The sequence below is a fragment of the Dendropsophus ebraccatus genome, chromosome 11 (genome assembly GCF_027789765.1).
Source record: "Dendropsophus ebraccatus isolate aDenEbr1 chromosome 11, aDenEbr1.pat, whole genome shotgun sequence".
Lineage (NCBI taxonomy): Eukaryota > Metazoa > Chordata > Amphibia > Anura > Hylidae > Dendropsophus > Dendropsophus ebraccatus.
In genome coordinates, this window is record NC_091464.1 from 64,215,004 (window position 1) to 64,240,952 (window position 25,949).

The 25,949-nt window shown below is 43.7% G+C and overlaps 1 protein-coding gene across 3 annotated transcripts in view; it reads right to left on the reverse strand.

The window, feature by feature from the left end:
- Nucleotides 1-13,075, reverse strand: part of EVA1C (eva-1 homolog C) — a 51,892-nt gene extending 38,817 nt beyond the window's left edge. For all 3 annotated transcript variants that reach the window (XM_069944742.1, XM_069944741.1, XM_069944740.1), the window contains exon 1: nucleotides 12,580-13,075. In XM_069944742.1, coding sequence (XP_069800843.1) covers nucleotides 12,580-12,697 — 118 coding nt within the window. In that variant the 5' untranslated portion in view covers nucleotides 12,698-13,075. The remainder of the gene's footprint in view (nucleotides 1-12,579) is intronic.
- Nucleotides 13,076-25,949: the final 12,874 nt, after the last annotated feature.

Sequence of the window (25,949 nt, forward strand, 5' to 3'; positions counted from 1 at the left end):
CAGAGCTGCCTGTGCCCTACAGAAGAGGAGGAACGGCAAGCCCAGGTAAAGAAATAGAGAGGGGGGGTTAGAGGGTCACGGAGACTGGGGGCGGGACTTGCGGCCAGGGGGCGGTGCTTACGGCCGCGGGTGGGCGGAGCCTCGGATGTCTTTATAAAACAGTAACCCCCTCCCCATATACTAGCCTAGCGAACAGTATACAGGAAGGGGGCAGGGGATCTTGTATGATGCAGTCCCCCCTTCCACCATATACTGTTCAGGGCCCTCCTCCCTCTGTATCTATGGGCACCTGGCCCTGAGCAGTACATGATGGAGGTGGGTGCTGAATCACACAGTATCCTGTATGATAAAGTACCCCCATATCTCTCCTCTGCTCTACTACTACCCCCAATACTACTCCTAATACTGCCCTACTATTACCCCCAATACTACTCCTAATACTGCCCTACTATTACCCCCAATACTACTCCTAATACTGCTCTACTATTACCCCCAATACTACTCCTAATACTGCCCTACTATTACCCCCAATAGTGCCCTACTACTACCCCAATACTACTCCTAATACTGCCCTACTACTACCCCCAGTAGTGCCCTACTACTACCCCCAATACTACTCCTAATATTGCTCTACTACTACCCCCAATAGTGCCCTACTACTACCACCATCAATACTACTCCTAATATTGCTCTACTACTACCCCCAGTAGTGCCCTACTACTACCACCATCAATACTACTCCTAATATTGCTCTACTACTACCCCCAATAGTGCCCTACTACTACCACCATCAATACTACTCCTAATACTGCTCTACTACTACCCCCAATAGTGCCCTACTATTACCCCCAATACTACTCCTAATACTGCCCTACTACTACCCCCAATAGTGCCCTACTATTACCCCCAATACTACTCCTAATACTGCTCTACTACTACCCTCAATACTACTCCTAATACTGCCCTACTACTACCCCCAATAGTGCCCTACTACTACCACCATCAATACTACTCCTAATACTGCTCTACTACTACCCCCAGTAGTGCCCTACTATTACCCCCAATACTACTCCTAATACTGCCCTACTACTACCCCCAATAGTGCCCTACTATTACCCCCAATACTACTCCTAATACTGCTCTACTACTACCCCCAATACTACTCCTAATACTGCTCTACTACTACCACAAATACTGCCCTACTACTACCCCAATACTACTCCTAATACTGCTCTACTACTACTCCCAATACTGCCCTACTACTACTCCTAATACTGCTCTACTACTACCCCCAATACTGCTCTACTACTACCCCCATACTGCCCTACTACTACCCCCAATACTACTCCTAATACTGCTCTACTACTACCCCCAATACTGCTCTACTACTACCCCCAATACTACTCCTAATACTGCTCTACTACTACCCCCAATACTGCTCTACTACTACCCCCAATACTGCCCTACTACTACCCCCAATACTACTCCTAATACTGCTCTACTACTACCCCCAATACTGCTCTACTACTACCCCCATACTGCCCTACTACTACCCCCAATACTACCCCCAATACTGCTCTACTACTACCCCCAATACTGCTATACTACTACCCCCATACTGCCCTACTACTACCCCCAATACTACTCCTAATACTGCTCTACTACTACCCCAATACTGCTCTACTACTACCCCCAATACTGCTCTACTACTCCCAATACTACTCTACTACTACCCCTAATACTGCTCTACTACTACCCCCAATACTGCTCTACTACTACCCCCAATACTGCTCTACTACCATTGCTATTATTACCTCCACTCCTGATACTACTACTACTCCCAAAACTGCTACTCCCCTTATCTACTACTACACCCCTCATCTTATATGCTTCTACTATTGCTACACCCCTTATCCACTATGCCTATACTACTACACCCATCAAAAAATAAATAAAAAAAATCGAGAAAAGAAAAAACGAGATTTTATTTTTTGCCCACATCGCCCCAGCCCTAGGAGATGCTATGTGCTGGGGGGGGGGGGGGGGGGGGGGGGGGTAACTATCAGTGGAGATGCTATCTGCTGAGGGGGCAACTATCAGTGGAGATGCTATGTGCTGAGGGGGGGGGGAACAGGGGAGATGCTATGTGCTGGGGGGGGGGGGGTAACTATCAGTGGAGATGCTATCTGCTGAGGGGGCAACTATCAGGGGGCTAGCTAACAGGTGTAAAACCTACAGTGAGATGTCTCCTATATTGGTGGATACTACATACTGGGTGGTGGAGGTAACTACCAGAAGAATTACCTACAGAGGGATACCGACTATATGTACTATGGAGGCACAGAGGGACCTATCTACTATATAGGGCACAGAGGGGTCTTATTTAAGGTCACAGAAGATCACCCCACCTCGAGCAGCGCGCCAACCACTGACAAAAAAGTATCGGGACCTTAAATTGCTGCTACAATGTTTTAGCATTTGGGGCCCCACCTTCAACTTTGCCCAGGGCCACATTTTGTCTAAAACCGGCCCTGTATATAATAGGCGTAATGAATTGTCAGGTGTGAAGTGATTGCAGTGCCTCTGGCCCCCCGGGCAGGGTGGAGGGTGCGGCTTGTGTTCATTTCACAAATGAAGTTTGTGTAAAAATATCACAAAAAGTGCAGCAAAAAGACAACATGGCATCGTAAGGCTAGAGCGATGTGCCGCATCAACCCATCAGGACATACATTTATGGTGACCCTAATGTGACAAGGCAATGCAGCTCAGCCCCAAACCCTATCTATTTGCATGTACAGCCCTGTATATGGAGGGTAAGTAGATCAGGTTGGCCTCACTTTCTGATATGTGGCCTCCTCTTCTTCACACATGAGATACAGGGGACAGGGGAGAGGCTCTCATCACCTGGGATGGTATCAGAATTATGGTCCATATTTTTGCCTTGTCCTGTTCTCCTTAGGGGGATTTATGATTTGCATTCTAGAATTCCATCATCGTCCTTAATCCTCCCCTCCAGTGATCGCTGAGTGAAGATGTAAGTGAGAAGTATTTATTCTGTAGGGACTATTGTACAGATATGGGGTCTGAGCTGGATTATCTCTTGGCTCTGAACCACCCATGTTTCCCCTGTTATGCGTCCATCTAACATACACTCATCTGTCTCCTGGTAACACGTTCTTATAGAAAGCCATTAACCGTAGTCAATTAGGACGACAAGTTGTTACTCCATATTAGACAATTTGAAGAATCACATTACCAAAGCTTACCCAGGCCACAGGCTGGGTGGCTTTTTCCCTTTTAGATATGGCATATATAGAGTTTAGCCAGTTTAGAAAAAAAACATTTTCATTTACCCTAAGGCCATGTTCACACAACGTATGTTTAGCATAAATCACAACCGTTGTTGCAATTTGCAACAATGGCCGTGATTCATGCTAAACATACATTGTATTTGAATGAATGGAATCCCCGCCGGAGCGTATACACATAGTATACACTCTGTCAAGGATTCAATCCGGCCCACAAAAAACTGACTTGTCAGTTTTCTGCGGCATGCTCCATTGTGTGCAGTGGTGAATTGGGATGCATATGAATTCACCAGGAATGAAGATCATCCGGCCGGTACTGCAGTACCAGCCAGGATGATCTTCGGTAACAACGGCCGTTCTGTGACCCGGCCAGGTCACAGAACGGCCGTTGTTATACCATGTGTGAACATGGTCTAATGGTGGATTCTGAATTCAACACACTTACCACTTGGCTAGAGTAGATATTTATCCCCTTGTTCCATTCAGGACACGTGCACCCTTGGTTGAGACCAGTGTGGGGTGGGGGTGAGGGGGTGATCAGGTGTGATAAATAAACATCTAGAACATATGACCAATGAAGGAATGGTTTCAAATGGAATGGAAAAAATAACTGGATCCACTTCTAGGTGTCTTAGCTTCAATATCCTCTGAACACCCTTGCCTCTCAACTAAAATGACTGCTTTATTATATACAGTATATAAGTCTTTAGATCCTGTGTTAAAAAGGTTGTGCCACACATTGCCCACACCCGTTCTATCCTGTGCCTTGTGGTGTCCAAAGCAATAGTGTAATGCTGGACTCTTCTCAGATAAGTAGTGTCACACTCGGCCCATACCATTTGGGACAAACACACCAGTTCACTTTTTGGCTTTGGTGCATAGACTGGGACAGATAATCAGAGTCATGTCATTATCATCAATCCAGTAGTGTCATATATATATTCTGCCCATACTATTGTGCCATACAGTGCTCCCATGCCCAAAAAGCATAGGCCCCAGGACTCACTGAAAGATGAAGATCTGACAGGCCAAAGTCTTTACAAATTAAGGGGGAATGATGGGAAACTGGTTATAATATAATTCATTTGTTGTTTTGCTTTATGTATTTATTTACTTACCTCTAATTAATATATATACAGTATATATATATATATATATATATATATATATATATATATATATATATATATATATATATATATATTTTCTCTCTCTCTTTCTCTCTCTCTCTCTCTTCTCGCTCTTCTGCTGCTCCCTTTTCTCTCCCGGGATGGGGTGGGTGGGGGGTTGGGGTGATATGGGTATAGCTATTAAGACAATTGGAGGGGTAGGGGAGTCGTTTTGTGGGCTCTGATTGTATACTGATAAAGCATGTTTTTGTTATTGTTTTTGGATGACAAATCAATTCTTTTGTTATTAGGAAATTGATTCCCTCCCTCATTGGTTTTATTGTATTGTATCAATGTTATTCTTTTTTGTAATTAAAAGGTAAAAAAATAAAGGAATTAAAAAAAAAGGGGGGGGGGGAATGATGGGAAACAGTCTCTTTGTCCCTTACATGACTTGCAGAACACAGAGAATCTCCTAGCCATGGCCAGAGTCTTGTAATACTGTACTATTAAAGATAGTTGCAGTTAGATATACTGCTTATAACTTGGCGCCAAGTATAAAGTGCCATGCCGCCATTCACACCCAGCACATACATGTAGCCACAGGGTAAGTTGTTAGCATTTGGTTAAATGGCTTTTATGGCACAGAACTGAAGCCTTATATAACTATGGTGAAATGTTACAACATGCAGAATGTAATAAACTATCCTCAGATAATTATATCCTCCACTCCCAGAATATGGAATTAACCATTAATGAGAGTTAATGTCTATGAATAGTAATGTCTTCAAATAATATTCTAGGAATATAGTAACACAATATTTAAAGATACAGTGTCCTAATAGACAGTGAATTTGTAACGGTTTAAGATTGTGTAACATTTCACTTGTACATATAATATTTGGCTAGCCTCCCAGAACATAGTGAGATTAGTGAGGAGCTGCAGTTGCATCCCCTCCTCCCCCTCTTACCTGTCTTCTATGAACAGGGTTAAGGTGCCTGCTCCACAGTGCGCACTGACATGGTTTTCTATGGCCGCTATTCCCGGCTGGAGCGTATACTATGTGTATATGCTCCGACCGGGATCCCATAGACGGCTATGTAACGTATATCTTTGTAATAATTTTACGAAAATATATGTTGTGTGAACATAGCCTTACACTAGATGGATTTCTGAACCTTTACAGGGCAAATGTAGACAGCAAACAAGAAACTACAGGCTGCTGGAAGGTGAGGAAGGTGATACTATACAATAATACACTATAGGAACTAAATGGACAACGTCATTACAAAAAACTTTTGATATGCCATAGTGACATATTAAGATTTTTGATCAGTCGGCCATAGTAATCACTCCATTACCGATCGCTAGATCGAGCTGGGAGAAGTGCCCGCTAAGTGTGTTCTTACCCAGCTTGTTGTCATGTGACTGTGATGGTGTGATGTTTTATGGGACTGTCTTGCTACCATAGACACAGAGTAGGGGCAAATAGGTGGACGTGAAGGAGAAAAGGGGTGAATTTTGCCGCCTCTGGAAACCTTCGTAAAGTGGTGGTAAGGGGTCAAATCATAGATCTGGGTCAAAGCCCAGAAATGACGGACATGTTCCCCTTACCGCTGCACGCTGTCCGGCCACTACTGTGCGGGTTACATCACAAGAGACGTGTTATATTAAGCCGCCGTGTTAAATTCCCATTGAGTCTGAGAAAAGTGAAAAGCTGGAAAGGGAAAACTAGAACTCATTGTAAGTTTTCTTCCTGAGCGCTGGCTGTGAGTGTGAGAACTTCTAGCTGTGCAGCACAGGGAAGGCCAAGGAGGGCAAACGTAATGTTGTTTTATGCATTCCCTCGCAGCAGGCGTGCAAGCGATTAGAGAAAGCCGTAGAGTATGCAGGGATGGATAAGAGCACAGGCAGGGAGATAGCTAAAGGAGAGATCTGATCGTACAGCTTACACAGAGCGGAAAAACCAATGACCCAAGAAAGAATTCCCCACAATAATTCCCCCCCTCCTGCAAATGTACAATCCTGAGGTCTTATGAGAAGAGGAAGACTCCAGAGTCATGGCAAGAACAGAACCTGCTGCTACCTGAATATTTTATCATCCTCACTATATTATAACAACTATTATGCATTGAAAGGGCTTGTACATGGTTAGAGAGACACGTGCAATACTTATCTATGGGTCGTGTATTGCATAGTATTACAGTTCAACTCTATTGAAATGAATAGAGCTGAGCTGCAATACCGCATGCAACCAGAGGACAGGTGTGGCACTGTTTATGGAAGAAAGCATGCAGTTAAGTATTATCACTACCAAGGCAACGGGGGACAATGAGAAGAAAAATTGAATATAGAGAACAGCGAAGGAAACTGCAAGAAACCACAAGTTTCACCTAGAGCAGGGGGCTAAACACTTCACTCCCAAGCTTGATGCATTTTCTGTCTTGCTGAACATGGGCCACATAGACTTACAATGGAGCTCATCCCCTGCAGTGAAACAGGGAGCATAGTGAGCTGGAGAGAGAAGCGCTCAGCTGTTTGCTTCTTTAGTCTTCATTCAATTATCATTGAGGGTCTGAACCCCCAGACCCAATTAATCAAACATTTTTTACATGTTTCTTGAGCCAGGGCTGTGATATACCAGGAAGCTGGGAAAAAATTACATCCAGCGGCTGTCTGACAGCGGTAAGAGCGGCACTAGGAGGGCCCATTCCAGGTTCCTACTATACCGGCATCAAAGCAAAATGAGGCTACAAAAGAACTGAGAGGACCATTTACTTCCTGCCCACTCTTTGTCATCACTATTCTACAACTGTTTATATAAGTATTCCCTGTATAGATTGTTGTATCTGTTATTTGTCTGATGATGTAAGACATTGTTGATGTTGATGAATTTATATCTGGTACTACGTACAATTATTTTATGGCTACTATGAGTTACATGTTGCCATTATCCTTCTTTACTGGGGAAAGGATTGCTTTTCAGCCATGGTTCCCTAGAGGTTTCCTCCACAGAAGAGAGGATTTTCTGTGTTCAGCCACTTTTCCTTGCCCTTAAATGGGTTGTTTGTTGCCACAAAATATTCTAGTATGAACCCATTAAGCGGTAGAGATAGGGGCAACTTTTGTTTTATTATGCCAGTCCTAGCCCATATTCAATTTTGTGAAGTTGGACTGCCCCTTTATTCTGCATTAAAACAGTAAGTGTGGTTATTCCATATCATGTGAATTAGTTATTATTGTCAAGTTGCATTTATTTAACATAAATTTGACTGCAATTGGAACAAATGCTCATATGGGCATTCCCCTTTAAGTGACAAATTCTCTGTTTCTATAGAGGAAAAAGTAACAAGGACTTTTATCTTTAGTGTAATCCTTGAGTCTGAGACTCGGAATGCTAAGTGTAAAAGGACATGGATGTGAATGGAGAGCCCCTCCCTGAGACTGGAAGTGACAGCAGGATATGCTAGCTTTATTGTGCAGTCATTGACATTATAATACTGTCTGCCATGGGCTCCAGGTCCGTCAAGTTACTAGGCAGATGCCTTCTCTTATGACCTAGTGGCATTCTCAGTTTTCCTCTGTGGCCGGCTTGATCTCCAAAATTCAATTTGTCTTTTTTTTTTTTACTACTTTAAAAAAATAAAAAATGTAAGACATATAGTTTGTATTGCTATGTTCTGACTGCAATAACTTTTTTTTTTTATCTTTTCCTTTTTTTTTTTTACCCTGGATTAGGGTTCATTTTCTTGTGCCGAGTTCTGCAGTTTTTTATTTGTACCATTCTGGAGTAGATTGAACTTTTTGATCTTGTTTTAACCCCTTAACCCTTAAGGTCAATGCCAATTTCCGTTTTTGCTTTTTCCACTTTATGTTTAAAAGGCCATAGCACTTGCATTTTTTCACCTAGAGACCCACATGAGCCCTTATTTTTTGTGAAACCATTTGTAATTTACAACGTCAGACTTTATTTTCCCATAAAATATGCAGCGAAACCTGAAAAAAATCATTTGCGCTGTCAAATTGAAAAAAAACTAGACTTGTTATTTATGTTCCTCAAGTCGTTAAGATTACAAGGATATGTAACATGTATAACTTTTATTTTATGTGATGGCTTTTAAAAAATTCAAACCATTGTTAATAAATGTGTTCCTTAAAATCACTCTATTCCCATGATTATAGCGCTTTTACCCTTTGGTCTATGGGGCTGATTGAGATGTATTTTTTTGCGCCATGATGTGTTCTTTCTATCGGTACCTTGATTGCGCATATGCGACTTTTTGATCGATTTTTATTAAATTTTTTCTGGATTTGATGCGACCAAAAATGCGCAATTTTGCACTTTGGAATTTTTTTTGCGCTGACGCCATTTACCCAGTGAGATCAGGAATGTGATAATTTAATAGTTCGGGCGATTATGCATGTGGCGATGCCAAATATGTTTATTTGTTTATTTATTTATTTATATTTATAAAATGGGAAAAGGGGAGGCCACAGCAATCTATTGCGACGCTGAGGCCCGGCACAGGCAGAAGGACGGATCTCTCCCCCCCCCCCCCCCCGCGCGACCGCATTGCAGGGAGGGAGATCTGACCCACTAGACACCAGGGACATGCGGCGCAGGTTTGACAGCTGCATTTAGAGGCTTAATTAGCCGACGCGGCAACTGGACCCGTGCCGGCTAATAGAGGTGCTCCCGGCTGCAGATCACCGCCGGGAGCACCATGACGTACCAGATACGTCATGGGTGCTAAGGGGATAAAGATGCACAAAAGTCCGGGTCAAATTAATGCAATGTTCCTCCCCGCCTTCTAAGAGCCATAGTGCTTTTTTTTTCCACCTACAGGGCTGGTTGGGGTGTCATTTTTTGCGCCATGATCAGTGTTGACGGCGATCTAAGCATAGGGCCTGCCTGAGAGCAGACTCTATGCATAGAACATCCACCTGACAAGACGGAAGAAAGAAGCTTACCCCCGCCCATCGTTAAATGTGATCGGGACCCCCGCAGCATATCTTCAGGGGTCCCGATAACTCAGTGATAGATGCTTGTTGTGTCACTGAGTACCTTAAACGCCGGGATCGCTGTGCACCGTGGGATCGCAGCTGCCTCTCATTATCCTCGGCTCCCTCGGACACTGATGTGTGCGGGACCACTCCCACTGCAGCGGTCCCGCAAACATCAAACCCCTTCAGTGTCAGGAACGTGCATATACGTTCCTGCTGTACGAACATGCATTTCTGCATTTTTTAAAATTTATTTATGACCTTCTCAGTAAAGTTATATTTCAGACTTTGTTTGTTTAGATTTATTTATCTATTTATTTTGTATTTTATATTTATTTTTAATTAGGGGGACTTTTTATAAACTTGTGTAAACAATACTACTGTATTGCAGTAAACTGTGAAATCGGCAGTCTACTAGTACAGACTATAATAGGTAGTAATAGTAGATCTTAGGGCCCTATTCCATGGGACGATAATCGTTCAGAATATCGTTAAATCGTTCGAATCCAAGCGATAATCGTTCGGTTGAATAGCAGTTAACGATTAACGCCCGAACAAGAAATCGTTGATCGTTTAATAAGGGCCCTATTCCACGGGATGATTATCGTTCGCATAATCTTTAACGATAAACGATCCAAACTAAATCTTTCACCCATTTACATGGAACGATAATCGTTACTTATGATCGTTCTTGCGGTCGTCTTGTCGTCGCTATTGCATTCGTCACTACTGCGAATGACCAAACAACATCTTATGCAATGCGAACAATTTACGAATGAGCAACGATAAAAATAGGTCCAGGTCTTATTAAACAATCAACGATTTCTCGTTTAGTTGTTAATCGTTAACTGCTATTCAAAGGAACGATTGTCGTTTAGATTCGAATGACTTAACGATAATCTGAACGATAATCGTCCTGTGGAATAGGGCCCTAAGACCTGGACCTATTTTCATCGTTGCTCGTTCGCAAATTGTTCACATTGAATAAGACGTCGTTTGGTCGTTCAGAGTAGTTACGAACGCAATAGCGACGACAAGACGACCGCAAGAACGATCATAAGTAACGATTATCATTCCATGTAAATGGGTAAATGATTTCAGGTCTTTCGCAATAGCGGTCGGTTGGATCGTTTATCGTTAACGATTATGCGAACGATAATCGTCCCGTGGAATAGGGCCCTTACACGCCAGCCACGGTAGCCTTCAAAGGGCCTCCATGATGACAGATGATCAGCAACCCCCCCCACCCCCGACTATCACAACACCTGTCATATAAGTCACTAGAGTTACCAGGACTCCCATGCCAGCCACTGATGTTATTGGCTGCTGAAGCTCCTCTCCATACTTTCTTACTCAACCTCTGACATAGATGTTGAGATGTCGTCATGGGTCGGGAAAGGGTGAAGGGTCAGGTGCTTTTGACTCTGTCCATTACTTTGACCCTGACCTTTTTCTTTATTCATGGACTCCTCTCATGTCTAGACTTTTGGAATGGTTGGCCGATACCTATAGCTCTGCCCTTGTTTTTTTATTCCTTAGACTTGGCTGCTCCTCTGGGAGTCTAGAAGGACTCCTCTTAGCTGGGAGCATCATTGAAATTATAGAAGAGCAGAAAAGCAGGTCCCTACCAAAGAGATAGGTTTGTAATGGGTCTCCTATCTTTCTCATGTCATGTGTATTATATTATTTATGAACTCCATCTAAGATCCTATGTTCTATTATTTCTAAAGATTTTATGTATGTTTTCATAAATATAATAAATAGACATGAGCGCGACTTGACCATGCTCAAGTCTGATCGTGCGGCATTTGAATACCAGTGGCTGAAGAAGTTGGATGCAGCCCTAGGGAGCCATGAAAGCCTATGCTGGGCGCTCAGGCTTAAGCATGCTCAAGTTACACTCATCTCTAATAGCTTAGCAGATTCTTCATTTGTAGAAAAAGATTCTACCCATCACTGTTTAGGGCCGCCCACTTGACTCCTAAACCCATGAGAGGAGAGGTTTAGATTAATAAATTGTTAGACCAAATCTTTCCCCACAACGTGTATATCAATCTGCTCAGTTCAATCTTCTCTATACCATATTGTCAAAGGATTGAACATCATTTTCCATGTGACAGGTTAAAAGTCCAACTGTCTGTAGTTCAATTATAACCTATGCAAAAATTCAACTCAGAACTTAAGAACATTGTCAGCATGGTCACCATTTGCACCCAAAAGTTCCACTAAAAGATTTTGACCTGTAAGACCTTGAGGGCATTATCTGGGATTTGAAAAAACAGCGCTACTTTTGTCCTCAGTTTGTTTGTGGCATTGTAGGCCAGTTCCATTATATTGAATAGAGCCAAGTTGTAATACCACACACAGCCTGAGGACAGGTATGGCACTGATTTTGGAAGAAGGCAGCAATGTTTTATTTTTATTTTTCTTTGCTTTTATTTTTGGATAATGCCTCTAAAGGTCTTGATTTTAGACCTTAAAGTCTATATATCTTCTGCATACACAATAAAAATTTCCCACAAGACATCATACTTGGGTGGTCACTCTCCATTATAGTAGATATAAACGTATCCAGGAGTAGGGGCCTTGGAGGATCCCAAACAATCCACTATTGCCTGCTCTACACACATAAAACCATACTACCTTAACAATTAACAATATAAGACCAGGTCCCAAACTATATTATACAAATGAAAGTCGGCAAAGTGCCCATATACTCTGGGACCCGTCCTGTAACTCTATAAGGGCTACCTGACAGCAAACACTGTCTCTACCTACCACAAAAGCCTAAATCATTGGACGATAAGAAATAAAAATTCTATTTTTCAATGTTCTTCTGCAAGCAAACTATTCTAAATGGATAAATGAGATAATATATTATATTGCGACACATATGGCAGCAAAGGATGGAGCTTACGTTACACCACTACAGTCGATCATATTATGTGTCATTGTAAAACCTCGAATTGTGAATGCAGATATAACAGGTAGATTCCTATTGAACAGGGACACTGTCTCTGTGGCTGATCTACAACAGTTGAAAGTTTGAAATAAAATTGAATTTAAAATCTGTGACCTGAGATACATAAAGATCAAGTGCGAAACCCTGCAAACTTTTCTGCGTCATGACAAGTTCTGTACATTAGGGGTGGCTTACCTGAGAAGTCAGCCAGGGCAGAGACCTCTGTGGTCCAGAGCAAGAAGACGCAAAGGGCAATGCTGGTGCGGTTCACTGGCTCCACCTGTCTCCCTTTATACCCATCTCGGTTGATCATGGTGTGGAGCTCCTGCCTGGGGACTCACATGATCTGATCTTCTATCCAGACCTTTCTGGCCATCCAGGAGTCATGTCAGATCCGAGCTGTCAGGACTCTTCCTATACAATGTGACTTAAGGTTGATTCCTCATTGACTGTGTTACTTCTCCAGGCTTCCCTTCACACACCCCCTTTTCTAGCTGCTGGATCTGTTCTTACGTGTCCTTATGCCTCTTACATCATTCAAGAAGTGCAGCCAGGTACTCCAAGGGGGAACAGTCTTGCAGCGCTTGGCCCCAGGGCAGGTTGCGTATCAGTTAAAGGGTCCAGTTTCTTCTTGAGTAGTCTGTGCCATCATGACTGATCACTGGGAATAAACAGAGGAGCCCCCCTGCTTCTGCTGCTGCACGTGGAATGTTTGGTGACCCAGACATATCCTCCCACTTACACAACTTCTACTGTTTGGAAGTCAATGGGACTTGGGAACATGTGCAACTGAAGCCATCTAGTGGCAACCTTCTTAAAGAATGTTATTCACGAAATCCATGCCAGTCAGAATTTGTTACCAGCCTGATCTACACTGGGGAAGAAAACGTCACGTCTCTGACTGTGATCCCAGAACAGTTTAAAGTTATTTGCTACGAAATAGATTCTCTGGTTGTGGGTGACTTGTTCTGTCGTGTCATGTCATTTGCATGCGATCCAAGCTTTTCAATACCCCCCACACTCTTCATGCATGGTCGCAAGTGATTTTCAGAGTCTCTACAGGAAGAAACGGTTTCTTTGACAACCATGGTGTGGCAAAAGTTTAATTGTGATATCTATCTATCTATCTATCTATCTATCTATCTATCTATCTGTCTGTCTGTCTATTTATTTAATTTTATGAGTGCATTCTGTAGGGGGAGGGATTTACGAAATTATAAAATCAGATTTGTCACATATTATGGGCAATTATGGGCTAACTTATATCTGTAATTTGTAGAATGTGAATGGGAGAATATATGAGTTATATAGGTCTATTACGGCTTTGTATTGAAAAAATTCTCTTTGTAAGAATAAAAAAATAAAGATAATTTTAAAATAAAAAGAATGTACTTTAGAGGTAAAAAAAAAAAAGTAGGTCATAGGCTATATCCCTGTTTTCCAGGTGGGAATTGGGCTGTTTCCATCTTCCCCACAGACTGGGAAGACAGCAGGATTCAAAAGCTAAACCCGAACCTCGCCTGGCTCGGTCATCTCTAGTCACAATGTTTAGTTTGCATCCTGTTAGATTTTGTATGTCAAACGCTTCTCTCCTCTGCAAACTGCCTTTTGAGTGCTTTCCTCTCTGTCTACAGTCTGTGTGAGCTGCCCCCATACAGGTTTGGACTGGACCACCTAGGAACTAGGGAATCCAGCCATTGAGTCTTGACCTAGAGTTGGTTCCAGCAGGTACAGGGTATGCCCAGGAAAAGGCAGGCCGGAGGTATCATCTAAAGAACCCAGGCGGCAAGTGCCGAGGCCCCCATTGGTCCAGGAGGTGACCACTTGGTCGCCAGGGTACTGGCCCAGGACTTTTAACTGTAAGTTTGATTGGCTGAGTGATACTGCTACATCACATCCCACATGGGGATCAGAGTGAGATAGAACCAGCACTAGTGTGGAAGTTAGAGAGGTAAGTGTATGTTATCTTTTTCATCTATCCCCTCCCTCGGCATCCCATTTAATATGGTTCTACCATATATGATTAAATAAATATATATATATATATATGTCTCGTTTAAGTTATTTTTGCAAATACATTGTTGACAGCTTGTTGTCTAGGTTACAGTTTAAGCTATGTTCACACTACGTATATTTCAGTCAGTATTGTGGTCCTCATATTGCAACCAAAACCAGAAGTGGATTTAAAACACAGAAAGGCTCTGTTCACACAATGGTGAAATTGAGTGGATGGCCGCCATATAACAGTAAATAACGGCCATTATTTCAATATAACAGCCATTGTTTTAAAAAGAACAGCAAATATTTGCCATTAAATGGCGGCCATCCACTCAATTTCAACATTGTGTGAACAGATCCTTTCTGTGTTTTTAATCCACTCCTGGTTTTGGTTGCAATATGAGGACCACAATACTGACTGAAATATACATAGTGTGAACCCAGCATATAGTGTGTATATATACTTTATAATATATAAATATGTATATTATATCTGTGTATACCCCAGTCAGACCACTGCTTTTAGACCAGAGTGGTGGTCAGTAACCTGGACAACAAGCTATCAACAATGGGAGAGAAAGAGAAGCATATTAGTAGAAGCAACAAGAAAGACCCTACGAGATTAAGTATATTTGTTGAGATGGGAATACCCCTTTAACTTTTTTTTTATTCACTATGCAGCTAGTCAGCCAGTACAGTGGTGCCTTGGATTACGAGCATAATTCGTTCCTGGGCCATGCTTGTAATCCAAATCCACTCTTACACCAAAGCAAATTTTCCCATAAGAAATCACTGATATGCAGACAATTGGTTCTACACCCCAAAAAGAATAAATTATTATTCTGAATAACATGTAAAACTAATAAAACAAACATTCAGAAACAGCAGAATTTGTGATATTATTAGTTACTGTACAGTAGTGGAGAGGATGGGAAACACAAGGGCCGACAGAGACTGCAGGGAGTATGAAGGAATGAGCAGGGCAGATGTGGGCACATACATGCAGCACTCTCTGTCCGGGGAGAAAGGGGTAACAGCTATGGAGAGATTACCCCCCCACAGTCCTGTCCCCTGATGCAAGCCCCAGCCTGAAGTGGATCTGCCATGATTTGGAATGTGAGGGAGACTTCCTGGTTCAGAGTACAGAGCTGTAGACCGCGCTATGCAGACCATGTCCCTTCCCCACTCACCCTCCCACCCAGTACAGGGAGCTCTTAAACCAAAGCAAGGCCCTTAAACCAAGTCACAATTTTGAAAAACTGTGAGCTCTTAAACCAAAACGCTCTTAAACCAAGTTACTCTTAAACCAAAGATACTACTGTATATAGAATTCAGCTAATGTAGTTAATCCTTTCCAATGAAAAAAATCCTGAAATCCCATCCTTCAGATGGGTAATGTGAGCTTGTGGTGACTCTCTGTAAATTACATATGTTTCTGTGCTCTCAATGGAGTCGTCATCTCAGCCAGCAGAACTTCCTATATGATGAGGAGTCTGTATGGTCAGCCGTTTCACACAGGCTATTCACAGGGGGAGACTGAAACAACTCCCATAAGAATAAATGATAATGATACAGCCAGGGCCGGATTAAGGTTGGTGGAGGCCCTGGGCAAAAATTTTGTTGGGGGCCCCCCATTTTTTTCCCCAAATATATCCCATACAGCGATCTATACAGGTGGCTACTTACTGTAGCAGACTTAGCACCTACCCCTCCTCACTCCTGACTGTGTGGCATCCTCCTCTGTTCTGCATATGATGGTCACTAGAGGCTGCAGTCCAGAGGAAGATGCCAGGCCCTAGAGACAGGATGGGGAGGGGTGTATTCCCACTCGGGGTGTATTCCCACTTTGTGTTTATGTTAATAATACATAATGCGAGAACACAGCACTTCAGTACTTTTTGTGCTCTCTTGCCCACTGTGTTAGCCCCCACAGCAGCAGATGCAGATGTGAATCGCTGAAGGAACCTGGACATGCAAGTCTAAGCCCCATCTGCAGTTCCCAACCATGTACACTACCTGAAGCAGTAAGGAGCAACCAGAAAGTACTTAAAGGCTGTGTAGAATATATAGCGGATATGGTACATGTGAACGTACCATAAGGATTAAAATACACAGCTGTGTGCAGCCCATGATATGGCATATATAGCCTGTGTGCAGCATATGACATACATAGGATATACACCATATGCTGCACACAGGCTATATACCATACACTGCTCTCAGGCTATATATCATATGCTGCACACAGGCTATATATCATCCACTGCTCTCAGGCTATACTGTATATCATATGCTGCACACAGACTATATACAGTATATACCATATGCTGCACACAGATTAGATACAGTATATACCATATGCTGCACACAGACTATATACAGTACATACCATATGCTGCACACAGACTATATACAGTATATACCATATGCTGCACACAGACTATATACAGTACATACCATATGCTACACACAGACTATATACAGTATATAGCATATGCTGCACACAGACTATATACAGTACATACCATATGCTGCACACAGACTATATACAGTATATACCATATGCTGCACACAGACTATATACAGTACATACCATATGCTGCACACAGACTATATACAGTATATACCATTTGCTGCACACAGGATATATACAGTATATACTATATGCTGCACACAGGCTATATGTCATATGCTGCACACAGAATATATACAGTATATACCATATGCTGCACACAGACTATATACAGTATATACCATATGCTGCACACAGGCTATATGTCATATGCTGCACACAGACTATATACAGTATATACCATATGCTGCACACAGACTATATACAGTATATACCATATGCTGCACACAGGCTATATACAGTATATACCATATGCTGCACACAGGCTATATACAGTATATACCATATGCTGCACACAGACTATATACAGTATATACCACATGCTGCACACAGACTATATACAGTATATACCACATGCTGCACACAGACTATATACAGTATAAACCATATGCTACACACAGGATATAAACAGTATATACTATATGCTGCACACAGGATATATACAGTATATACTATAAGCTGCACTCAGGATATATACAGTATATACCATATGATGCACACAGACTATATACAGTATATACCATATGCTGCACACAGGCTATATACAGTATATACCACATGCTGCACACAGACTATATACAGTACATACCATATGCTGCACACAGGATATATACAGTATATACCATATGCTGCACACAGACTATATACAGTACATACCATATGCTGCACACAGACTATATACAGTATATACCATATGCTGCACACAGACTATATACAGTACATACCATATGCTGCACACAGACTATATACAGTATATATCATATGCTGCACACAGGCAATATACAGTATATACCATATGCTGCACACAGACTATATACAGTATATACCATATGCTGCACACAGACTATATACAGTATATACCATATGCTGCACACAAGATATATACAGTATATACCATATGCTGCACACAGGCTATATACAGTATATACCATATGCTGCACACAGACTATATACAGTATATACCATATGCTGCACACAGGATATATACAGTATATACTATATGCTGCACACAGGATATATACAGTATATACTACACGCTGCACACAGACTATATACAGTACATACCATATGCTGCACACAGACTATATACAGTATATACCATATACTGCACACAGACTATATACAGTATATACCACATGCTGCACACAGACTATATACAGTACATACCATATGCTGCACACAAGATATATACAGTATATACCATATGCTGCACACAGGCTATATACAGTATATACCATATGCTGCACACAGACTATATACAGTATATACCATATGCTGCACACAGGATATATACAGTATATACTATATGCTGCACACAGGATATATACAGTATATACTACACGCTGCACACAGACTATATACAGTACATACCATATGTTGCACACAGACTATATACAGTATATACCATACACTGCACACAGGCTATATACAGTACATACCATATGCTGCACACAGACTATATACAGTATATACCATATACTGCACACAGACTTTATACAGTATATACCACATGCTGCACACAGACTATATACAGTACATACCATATGCTGCACACAGACTATATACAGTATATACCATATGCTGCACACAGGCTATATACAGTACATACCATATGCTGCACACAGACTATATACAGTATATACCACATGCTGCACACAGACTATATACAGTACATACCACATGCTGCACACAAACTATATACAGCATATACTATATGCTGCACACAGACTATATACAGTACATACCATATGCTGCACACAGACTATATACAGTACATACCATATGCTGCACACAGACTATATACAGTATATACCATATGCTGCACACAGGTTATATACAGTCAGGGGCGGTCTTGGCATTTCTGGGGCCCCAAGCGAAGTTATGTCTGGGGCCCCCCTCGACACGCGTTCCAACACAATAGACCGCTGTGTGTTGCTCCCAGTAGTATATACCCCTTGTGCGCTACCGCCAGTAATATATACTCCTTGTGTGCTGCCCCCAATAGTATATACCCCTTGTGTCCTGCCCCCAGTAGTATATACCCCTTGTTTGCTTGCCCCAGTAGTATATAGACCCCTGTGTGTTCCCCCAGTTATATATAGCCCCCCGTGTGCTCCCCCAGAAGTATATAGACCTCCTGTATGCTGCCCCAGTTGTATATAGACCCCCTGTGTGCTGCCCCAGTTGTATATACCCTCTGTGTGTTCCCCCTTAGTATATAGGCCCCCTGTGTGCTCCTTCAGGGGTATTTAGCCCCCCTGTGTGCTCCCCCACTTGGATATAGACCTCCTGTGTGCTTCTCCAGTAGTATATAAACCCCCTGTGTGCTCCTCCAGTATTATTTAGACCCCTTGTGTGCTGCCCCAGTAGTATACAGACCCCTGTGTGCCCCCCTAGTTATATATAGACCACCTGTGTGCCTCACAAGTAGTATATAGACCCTCTGTATGTTCCCCCAGTAGTATATAGACCCCCTGTGTGCCCCACCAGTAGTATATAGACCCCTGTGTGCTCCCCCAGTAGTATATAGACCCCCTGTGTGCTGACCCAAGTAGTATATAGACCCCTCTGTGAAGTCCCAGTAGTCTATAGCCCCCCTGTGTGCTCCCTGGAGCATCGACACCACAAGGACAGAGAAGCCACTTGTGACCGCAGGGAAAACACTTCCTGTGGCCACGAGAGTGACTGACAGGAAGGGAGCCAATGGCTCCTGCCCTGTCAGTGCTGCTGCTGCATGTAACTGTGAGCGCTCATTACGAGTGCTCATAGTTACAGTTCAGAGCAGCGAGCGGGGCAGTGGCCTTGTCCAGCCGTCTTGAGCACAAGAGCAGGGAGTGGGGGCCCCCTGGATGTTGGGGGCCCCAAGCGATCGCTTGGGGTGCTTGGTGCCAAAGACCGCCACTGTATACAGTATATACCATATGCTACACCCAGAGTATATACAGTATATACCATATGCTGCACGCAGACTATATACAGTATATACCACATGCTGCACACAGACTATATACAGTATATACCATATGCTGCACACAGGCTATATACAGTACATACCATATGCTGCACACAGACTATATACAGTATATACCATATGCTGCACACAGACCATATACAGTATATAGCATATGCTGCACACAGACTATATACAGTATATACCATATGCTGCACACAGGCTATATGTCATATGCTGCACACAGACTATATACAGTATATACCACATGCTGCACACAGGCTATATATCATATGCTGCACACAGACTATATACAGTATATACCATATGCTGCACACAGACTATATACAGTATATACCACATGCTGCACACAGACTATATACAGTATATACCATATGCTGCACACAGGCTATATACAGTACATACCATATGCTGCACACAGACTATATACAGTATATACCATATGCTGCATACAGGATATATACAGTATATACTATATGCTGCACACAGGCTATATGTCATATGCTGCACACAGAATATATACAGTATATACCATATGCTGCACACAGGCTATATATCATATGCTGCACACAGACTATATACAGTATATACTATTTGCTGCACACAGACTATATACAGTATATACCACATGCTGCACACAGGCTATATATCATATGCTGCGCACAGACTATATACAGTATATACCACATGCTGCACACAGACTGTATACAGTATATACCATATGCTGCACACAGACTACAGAATTATTATCTCATGCAGTTTTGCCACAATTTCAGCTGATACAGCTGCTATTAAAAAGCAGAGTGTGTATTATGGCAAAGAGCAATATTTCCCTTTTCACTTCAGGGTTCCCTACCAAATAGTTTTCTACAAAAAAACAAAGAAAAAACATGTAATTCAGTGACTCACAGGTGACGTCTTCTTTAATCTCAGGTGTCACTTTCCTTTTCCTCTCCATCTGGCCTGGACCTCCAGGATGATTTCTTGCAGCTACAATTCTTCTCTTCACAACCTGCAAGACAAACATCTCAGGCTCCGCACATTTCCTTCAATTTCCTTCCCCTTTTTCTTAATGAGTGTGTGGGTTGTCCCCTGTATGTAGGATCCCCTGCTGTGCTCCCATATAGTAATAATGTCCCCTGTGCCCACTGTAGGGATCTTCCCGGGGGATGGTGTGTTTGGACACAGTTCAGGCAGCAAACTTGGGCTCATAAAACAGCTTTGGGTGTTTATTTGTAGCATAAACAGTCCAGTAACATAAATACAGCAACACTGTGCAGTGAGAATAAACAAAACAAAAAGTCCTGCCCGTCTGGGCGCTTACTAATACAGCAGGTTACCTCTCTGGCACTTCAGTGATCAGTATTGCGGGGTGTGAACAGGCCCCAGCAGCGGCTGTCTTCCCAGCTCTCACCAAACAGCATGCAGGCTGTTCACTCCTGGCTGAGAGAGAGAGACCTGTACACTGAGCACAGCTTTTGCCTTCTCAGGCTGATTGGGATCAGAGCTCACCTGATCCCAAAACCCACACTGGATCGAGGGGGAGGGAATGGCAAGTCCCACTACCAAAACCTACCTGCCATTCCATGTAAGTCCAGGCCCGGCAATAATAAATAATAGCTCAGCAGCATAACACTGCTGAGCACAGATGCCTCCTGGACTCACCATCTCACACTGTGTATCAACCTGGGTGAGATGTACATCCCCTCGAGCACTTTACCAGTGACATGTCCACATATCCCCCCCCTCTTCTTCAGACCGGAGGGCTGAGCGTATTGTCCCCACAGACAGTGTACCCTTGATAGGGCGTCAGCATTTGCCTGTAATTTCCCTGGCCGGTGTTCCACAGTGAAATTAAAGTTTTGTAGGGACAGAAACCACCTAGTCACCCTTGCATTCTTCTCCTTGTTTATTTTCATCCATGTTAGGGGGGGCATGGTCTGTCACTAACTTAAACCTCCTGCCTAGTAAGTAGTACCTCAGGGATTCTAGGGCCCACTTCACTGCCAGACATTCTCGCTCAACTATGGCGTAGTTTTTCTCGGCCGGGGATAGTTTCCTGCTTAAGTACATCACCGGGTGCTCCTCGCCATTCACGACCTGTGAGAGGACGGCACCTAACCCTGTGTTAGAGGCGTCTGTCTGTACCAAAAACTCTCGCCTAAAGTCAGGGGTAACTAGCACAGGCTGTTGGCACAGGGCAGACTTGAGGCTTTGAAAAGCCTTCTCGGCCTCTGGAGTCCATGTCACCATTGCGGACTTCGCACCCTTTGTCAGGTCAGTTAGTGGGGCTGCAACTGAGGCAAAATTTGGCACAAACCTACGGTAATAGCCCGTAATACCCAGGAAAGCTCTGACCTGTTTCTTTGTGAGGGGTTGAGGCCAATTCTGTATTGCCTCGATTTTATTTAGTTGTGGTTTCACTAACCCCCTCCCAATAATGTAGCCCAAGTATTTGGCCTCCTCTAAGGCTAGTGCACACTTCTCTGCATTGATGGTTAAACCCGCATCACTTATGGCATCTAACACCGCCTGGACCTTACAGAGGTGACTTTCCCAATCCGTGCTAAAAATGACCACATCATCGAGGTAGGCAGCGGAGTAATCACGATGTGGTCGCAGAATCAAGTCCATCAACCTCTGAAAAGTGGCAGGGGCTCCATGTAACCCGAATGGCATCACTACATATTGGAAGAGCCCATCAGGGGTGGAGAATGCAGTCTTCTCTCTAGCCTTAGGAGTGAGTGGGATCTGCCAGTAGCCCTTAGTGAGATCGAGGGTAGTTATGTACCTGGCATTACCCATCCTTTCTATCAACTCATCTACCCTGGGCATGGGGTAGGCATCGAACTTGGAGATCTCATTTAACTTTCTAAAATCATTACAGAACCTCCAAGTTCCATTGGGCTTTGGGATTAACACAATCGGGCTGGACCACTCGCTCTGGGACACCTCAATGACTCCTAGGTCAAGCATACGTTTTACCTCGGATGATACCGCCTCCCTCCGGGCTTCTGGTATCCTATAGGGCTTAAGGTTTACTCTGCTTCTAGGCTCAGTTTCAATATGATGACTAATGAGATGCGTACGCCCTGGTAGGTCAGAAAACTTGTTTTTATTTTTCTGCAGGAACTCCTTAGCTTCCTGCTTCTGGGATACTGATAGGGTGTCACCAATCCTGACCGGAGGGATTGGTGGTGACAGATGACCAACAGGCTTTGTCGCCACCAAGGATTCCCTGTCTTTCCAGGGCTTGATCAAGTTTATGTGATAAACTTGGAAAGGCTTCCTTCTACCTGGTTGGTGTACCTTGTAGTTGACCTCACTGATCTTCTCTACAATTTCATAGGGACCCTGCCACTTTGCTAAGAATTTGCTTTCTACCGTGGGAACAAGTATGAGTACCCGGTCACCTGGGCTAAATGTCCTGATTCTTGCAGAACGATTGTAAATTCTGCTTTGGCCCTCTTGCGCCCTCTGGAGGTGTTCCCTTACTAGGGGCATTACAGTGGCTATACGGTCCTGCATTTGTGCTACATGCTCTATAACACTCTTGTATGGGGTGGACTCACTTTCCCATGTCTCTTTCGCTATATCCAATAAACCCCTAGGGTGACGACCATAGACTAATTCGAAGGGAGAGAACCCTGTGGACGCTTGGGGTACTTCCCTAATAGAAAACATCAGATAAGGTAGTAAGTGATCCCAATCACGACCATCCTTTTCCACCACTTTTTTTAACATATGTTTCAGGGTTTTATTAAACCTCTCCACTAACCCGTCTGTCTGTGGGTGATATACAGAGGTACGTAGGTGTGAGATTTTAAACAGTTTGCATAGCTCTTTCATCACCTTTGACACAAATGGTGTACCTTGGTCAGTCAAGATTTCCTTGGGGATCCCCACCCTGGAAAACATATAAAACAATTCCCGTGCAATTGTTTTAGAGGTAGTGTTTCTTAGGGGTACAGCCTCAGGATAGCGGGTCGCGTAGTCCAACACCACTAGAATGTACTGGTGTCCCCTAGCCGACTTTACAATGGGACCCACCAAGTCCATTGCGATCCGGTCAAAAGGTACCTCTATGATGGGGAGTGGGACCAAAGGACTGCGAAAATGCGACACTGGAGCGCTAAGCTGACATGTGGGGCACGACTCACAGTATTTTTTTATGTCAGCATAAATCGCAGGCCAATAAAACCTCTGGAGGACTCTCTCCTGTGTTTTATCTGTCCCCAAGTGTCCCCCAAGGACATGATTATGGGCCATGTCGAGTACCTGACGCCGGTACGACTTAGGCACCAGAAGCTGTTCCACCACCTCATCATTAATTTTAGTGACTCTGTAGTAGAGATCATTAGTCATAGAAAAATGTGGAAATTTTTTCTCAGCTTCTGGTTCCTGAGGTACCCCATTCATAACAGTGACCTGCTCTCTCGCATTTTTGAGAGTGGGGTCCTGTAATTGTGCAGTACCAAAATTATCCCTAGACACCTCTAAGTCTGGAACATTTTGCACAGTGGGAGGAGCCTCTTCCTCACCAGCCAGGACCTGCAAAGGAAAAGCATCATATTCCTCCTGTACATTTTTATCATTTACCGTGGGTAATGCAATAGGCTTAGGGGTCTCCTCACTCCTTTCAGGGGATTGTTGTTTTCCCCATAGAGCCCAGAACAAAGGAAAATCACGCCCCAATATAACATTATGCATAAGGTTTTTAACCACACCCACTTCATATTGTACAGCACCTAGTTCAGTCCCGACATTAGCCCGTACTATAGGGTAAACCTTTGTATCGCCATGTATGCATACCACACTCATATGTCTTGCTGGCACAAAGTCCCCAGTCACCAGGCTGGCATGCACCAGGGTGACAAGGCTTCCTGAGTCCAGCAACGCCTTAACAGGAAAGTCATTTACAGTAATGTTGCAGACTTGTGGTTCAGTCTCTAGTCCAGTGACTGCAACAAAAGACGGCTCCGCAAATAGCGACTGACGCCGGCTAGCGTCACACTCCATGGGCTCAGAGGTAAGAGGGCAATGGGCAGACATATGTCCCGTCTCGTGGCATCTCCAGCACTGGATAGGGCCTGGTCTCCTTGGCAGGGAGTCCTTTTTAGGGCCACTTAGCCACCGGGGTCCCCCACCAGTCTTTTGCCCCTGAGACACCTCCTGAGCGCTCTTCCCTCTATCAGCACCCCTCCACACTCCCCCAATAGATGGAAGTCTCTTACCAGATGATGGCACAGATCTGGCACTCCGGGGAGGTGACGGTGCTGCAGGAACATCACGGAGGTAGTCCTCGGTCGCCTGGAACCTCTCCACAAGGCTGACGAGTTCGTCGGCACTCCTAGGGTCGCCTTGTCCCACCCAGCGTTGTAGATCAGCAGGAAGGGCACGGAGGTAGCGATCCATCACGACCCTCTCTAGGATCTGGGCAGGAGTAGAGGTGTCTGGCTCCAACCATTTTCTTGCCAGATGAATCAGGTCGTACATCTGGGACCTCGCTGACTTGTCCAGACTGTAGCTCCAGTTGCGGACCCTCCGGGCACGGACAGCAGCAGTAACTCCTAGTCGGGCGAGTATCTCTGCTCTTAGCCGAGGATAGTCCTTGACCTCTTGCTCACTGAGGTCATAATAGGCCTTTTGAGGTTCGCCTGTTAAATAGGGAGCAATGACCTCTGCCCACTCAGTGGAGGGTAACTTTTCTCGCTCAGCCACACGCTCAAAGACAGTTAAGTAGGCCTCAACATCGTCATCAGCAGTCATCTTTTGCAGCGCACGCTGCACAGCTCTTCTCACAGACAAAGTCTCTGGCGCGGCTGCTGCCACCAGCTGGGGATTAGCACCTGCAGACGCCTCTTGCTTTGCTATCAGGTGCTCAATAAGTCTCTGTTGTTGAGCCATTGCTTGCTGATGTGCAGCCATTGTCTGTTCATGGCGCAGATTAGCGGCTGCCTGATC